Raw genomic sequence first — 4,921 nt, 5'->3', positions numbered from 1 at the left:
GGTGTCCACTGCTGCACCCACAGGTGGTGGACTTAAGGACATGGAGTTGTTGGAGCAAGTCCAGAGGAGGACACGAAGTGGCTAAGAGGACTGGAGCATCTCCCCTGTGAGGACAGGCTGAGGGAGCTGGGGCTGTTGAGCCTGGAGAAGAGAAGGTTGTGTGGAGACCTCAGAGCACCTTCCAGGAGCTGAAGGGGCTCCAGGGAAGCTGCAGAGGGATCTGTGTTAGGAGCTGCAGGGACAGGACAAGGGGCAATGGGCACAAGAATTTACAGGAATCAATGCCATCATCCTTTTTCCTTCAAAACATAGAATCATAGACTGGTTTGGGTTGGACCTTACCTTAAAGATCACCCAGTTCCAACCCCTGCCATGGGCAGGGATGCCACTCACTAGATCAGATTGCTCAGAGCCCCATTCCCCTTCTCACTAGCATCTGAAACCAGGATCCTCTAAATTGGACCTTTCTGCTGATATGAATCAAATTATCTGCACAGATACATAAATGCTTCCCTTGTGTTTGCTTTATTTAGCATCCTGAAACTCAGGCACTCCCTTGTCACACAGGGGCAGGGAGGGGAGGGTTGTTTGGTCACCCAGACAGACAGTGGAGCTGTCTGTGCAAGCAGGACAAACGTGCCAAAGGTGGGCAGGGGCGGGCAGGACCCGAAGTGCCTGGGGCTGCTCTGTTAACCAGCTGCAGTGCCCATCCTGGGAATGCTCCTGGGCTGGACAGGACCTTCCTGAGGTGCTACCCTGGGACTCTTACCTGGTAAGGAGCCTGTGGTTACAGAGTCCAAAGCTCAGGCTGATTTCTCAGTGATGGTTTCTTTGCTGTGCTGGGAGTGGGAGAGACCTCTTGCAACTGTAAGAGACAGAAGCCTTTACACCTTAGCCCTGTGCTGCTTATCAGAATGGTGCTGAGCTTGGGCTCAGGGAGTGTGTCTGCATGGAAATTCCTGTGCAAACAGCCTCTTTTGGTGGGATTCTAAATGAATTTAAGCTCCATAGCCAAAGTGAGAATGGCAGAGGGTGGTGCTGTGCCTGGCAGGGAGGGAAGGAGCCACAGGTAGAGGTGGAGGTGCAGGTGGAGTTGGTACATGGCTCAGGTGAGTTTGGGGATGGTGCTGTGGAGCAGGAGCTCTGCTGCACTCAGAGGATGCAGCCCTTACTGGGGAAGGGAGGAATGGAGAAAGACTCCAGGGGCTGTGGTGACCCCAGGGGACTGAGGAAGAGGAGGATGAGGTGTCAGCACAGACAGGCAAGTGGAGGAGGGATAGGAACTGGTGATTTGGCTTAGGGAGATGGAAAGAGACAAGGAAAACCCATTGCCTTGAAGCCCACTAAGAAAGCAGGTGAAGAAGGAAGGGAGGCCTGGAAAGGGACGAAGTTAGGAGCTGCAGAGACAGAACAAGGAGCAATGAGTTCAAATTGAAAGAAGGAAATTTAGGTTAGATACCAGGAAGAAGTTTTCCCTGTGAGGGTGGTGAGACACTGGCCCAGGTTGCCCAGGGAGGCTGTGGCTGCCCCAACCCTGGCAGTGTTCACAGCCAGGTTGGATGAGCCTTGAGCAACCTGCTCTGCTGGGAGGTGTCCCTGCCCAGGGCAGGGCTTGGGGCTGGATGATCTCTAAGCTCCATTCCAAACCCTACAATTCTATGATTCTGTGAGATGGGGAAGTAAATTGGCTGAGATGATTATGAAGCAAGGAAAGGATTAAGGTGCCTCCTGAGAGCTTGGGGAAGCTAGAACTGAGCTGTAGTAGCCTTGGGAGACTGTGATCATAACAAGAAAAAACCAACCCAAAACATGTTAAGCAGATAATGCTGAAGGATGAACCAGAGATGAGATGACATGATTGAAGTCTTGAAGCACTGCAGTTCTGAAGTGTCCACAGAGACACTTTACTTGTACAGGCAGGGGTGAGGTGCTGCTGCCTTTGGTGGGGTCTGGTTTTGGGGAGGGCTTTGCTTCAGAAAGAAGTGGCAGCTCCTGGTAGAGCTGTGCCCCCACTTTGTGAGGGGGTGGCAGTATCCCAGCACTGGGGACTCCCCAGGGACCTGTGTTGCCCTCTCTCTTTGAATGCAGCAGCTTGAGCAAGGCATCCACTTCAAAAATACCTGCAGCATCTTTCTCTGATGGTTTTTCTTTCCAGACCACAAACAGCCAGGAGGGACCCAACACTGTGCTGGCAATGGCCTTTCAACAGCCAGTTACAACGCAACCCCAGTTTTCAGCTTACCCACAGCGAGGAGAGTGGGAGACTGGGCTGATGGACTGCTGCAATGACTGCGGCGTGTGTGAGTACATATGCACCACTCACTCTTGCTCTTGCCTCTTGATGTGCTTCTGGTGTTTGCTCTGCTCCTTCTGCAGCATTGCCCTGCTGCACACCCCACTTGTCAGAGAATCACAGAATCTTAGGGGTTGGAATGGACGTCAGAGACCATCCAGCCCCAACACCTGCCCTGGGCCACCTCCCACCCCACCAGAGCAGGTTGCTCAAGGCTCAGCCAACCTGGCTGTGAACACTGCCAGGGTTGGGGCAGCCACAGCCTCCCTGGGCAACCTGGGACAGGGTCTCACCACCCTCACAGGGAAAACAACTGCCTAACATCTAACCTCAACTTCCCTCCTTCAATTTGTGCCCATTGCCCCTTGTCCTGTCCCTGCAGCTCCTAACACAGATCACTCTGCAGCTTCCCTGGAGCCCCTTCAGCTCCTGGAAGGTGCTCTGAGGTCTCCACACAACCTTCTCTTCTCCAGGCTCAACAGCCCCAACTCCCTCAGCCTGTCCTCACAGGGGAGATGCTCCAGTGCTCTTAGCAACTTGGTGGCCTTGCACTGGACTTGCTCTAATGTTTCCATGTCCTTCTCATGTTGAGGACACCAGAACTGTGTGCAGTATTCCAGATGGGTCTCACCAGGGCAGAGCAGAGAGGGAGAATTACCTCTCCTGACCTTCCTTGACACTGCAGCTCCTAACACAGTCCCTTAGCAGCCTCCTTGGAACCCCTTCAGATCCTGAAGATACTTGTGCGTAGCAGTGACCAAACTGCTCTTGCCTGAGGTCAAGAATCACAGCCCTCTTGGCTGCATTCCTGGTTGGCTTTTCCCCTTTCCTCAGCCAAGCCCATGTCTCACTGTCTCACAGGTCTTTGTGGATCCTTCTGCTTCATCTGCCTGGGGTGCCAAGTGGCTGCAGACATGAACGAGTGCTGCCTGTGTGGGACCAGCGTGGCCATGAGGACCCTGTACCGCACCAAATACAACATCCCAGTCAGTGACCAGTCCCACCAGTGGCAACAGCCACATGCTGGGTGCTGGGGTGGGGGCTGAGGGAAGGAGAAAGGGGTGCTCGAGGGGAAGGGCAGAGCTGGGGAGCAGCATGGGCAGGGTCACATCTGCATCCCCTCTGTGAGCTGGAGATGATCTCATGGCACACCAGTTCATCTCAGTCCTTGCTGGGTTCATATTGGGTGCTGCAGGGCTGGGTGAGCTGTCCAGGGGTGCTGATGGTGAGAAATAGCAGGACTGGGAAGGGGTTGTCCATGCCATGTCCCTTGCTCCACAGGGCTCCATTCTGAATGATGCTGTCACCACTATGTGCTGCCCCTGGTGCTCACTCTGCCAGCTGAAGAGAGACATCAACATTAGGAAGAGCCAGAACAGATTCTGGTAAGTCAGAGGTGCTGATTTACACATCACTGCTGCACAGAGCTCAGGGACAGGCACCACAGCCCCCACAGCACTCAGGCTGCTCCCTGGGCACCGACAACCAGTACCTCCATCCACAGTGGGGTTTTCTGAGCAGCACCTGGACACTGAGCTGGAATCCACCAGCAGAACCCACCAGGCTCTGCTGCTTCCTGCCCTTGTGACTCAGCACCTTTCCTGCAGCATGACTCCAAGGCTCCTATGCCCCAGCTGGCAGTGAGAGCTCCAGCACTCAGTTCAGCCCTCATGGTGTGGGTGGCTGCAGGGCTGTTTGGCTGCTGCTTTGGGCACCCATACAGCATCACCTGAGACCCCTGTGTCCCTCAATGCTTCTCAGATGAGGTGACCACAAGTGCACTCATATCCCAGATAGTCCCTTTCTACCCACACCTGACTTCAGACAGGGCTGCTGCAGTGGCCAAGGCCAGGTGAAAGGGTGACCCTGCTCTCCTGTCCCATTGCAGATGTTGCCATCCTCGCTGCAGGCAGGAGCTGCTGCTGCCCTGGCTATTGGGAAATGCACCACAGAGGGATTGCCTTGGTTGTGGGCAATTCTCCCTTCCCCGTGTAACACCAGCAATAAAAGCACTGTCTGCCTTCCTGCCTGTGTGGTGGTGTTATTTCTCCCTCTGTTCTGCTCTGGTGAGACCCACCTGGAATACTGCACACAGTTCTGGTGTCCTCAACATGAGAAGGACATGGAAACATTAGAGCAAGTCCAGTGCAAGGCCACCAAGTTGCTAAGAGCACTGGAGCATCTCCCCTGTGAGGACAGGCTGAGGGAGTTGGGGCTGTTGAGCCTGGAGAAGAGAAGGTTGTGTGGAGACCTCAGAGCACCTTCCAGGAGCTGAAGGGGCTCCAGGGAAGCTGCAGAGGGATCTGTGTTAGGAGCTGCAGGGACAGGACAAGGGACAATGGGCACAAATTGAAGGAGGGAAGTTGAGGTTAGATGTTAGGCAGTCGTTTTCCCTGTGAGGGTGGTGAGACCCTGTCCCAGGTTGCCCAGGGAGGCTGTGGCTGCCCCAGCCCTGGCAGTGTTCACAGCCAGGTTGGCTGAGCCTTGAGCAACCTGCTCTAGTGGGAGGTGTCCCTGCCCAGGGCAGGGCTTGGGGCTGGATCATCTCTAAGCTCCATTCCAACCCCTAAGATTCTATGAAACTTCACCTGTCAGTCTTGATTACTTAGTACAGGGGGAGAGGCTGTT

The 4,921-nt window shown here is 54.6% G+C and overlaps 1 protein-coding gene across 1 annotated transcript; it reads left to right on the top strand.

Moving 5' to 3' along the window:
• The first annotated feature begins 2,194 nt into the window (after positions 1-2,194).
• Positions 2,195-3,682, top strand: LOC103799307 (placenta-specific gene 8 protein-like). The gene is made up of 3 exons (XM_009071614.1): positions 2,195-2,300; positions 3,155-3,279; positions 3,575-3,682. Exons 1-3 carry the CDS (start codon positions 2,195-2,197, stop codon positions 3,680-3,682), a joined length of 339 nt encoding a protein of 112 aa, XP_009069862.1.
• Positions 3,683-4,921: the final 1,239 nt, after the last annotated feature.

This window comes from Acanthisitta chloris, unplaced genomic scaffold, assembly GCF_000695815.1.
Source record: "Acanthisitta chloris isolate BGI_N310 unplaced genomic scaffold, ASM69581v1 scaffold21523, whole genome shotgun sequence".
Taxonomy (NCBI): Eukaryota; Metazoa; Chordata; class Aves; order Passeriformes; family Acanthisittidae; genus Acanthisitta; species Acanthisitta chloris.
This window is presented reverse-complemented; position numbering and strand designations above follow the sequence as displayed.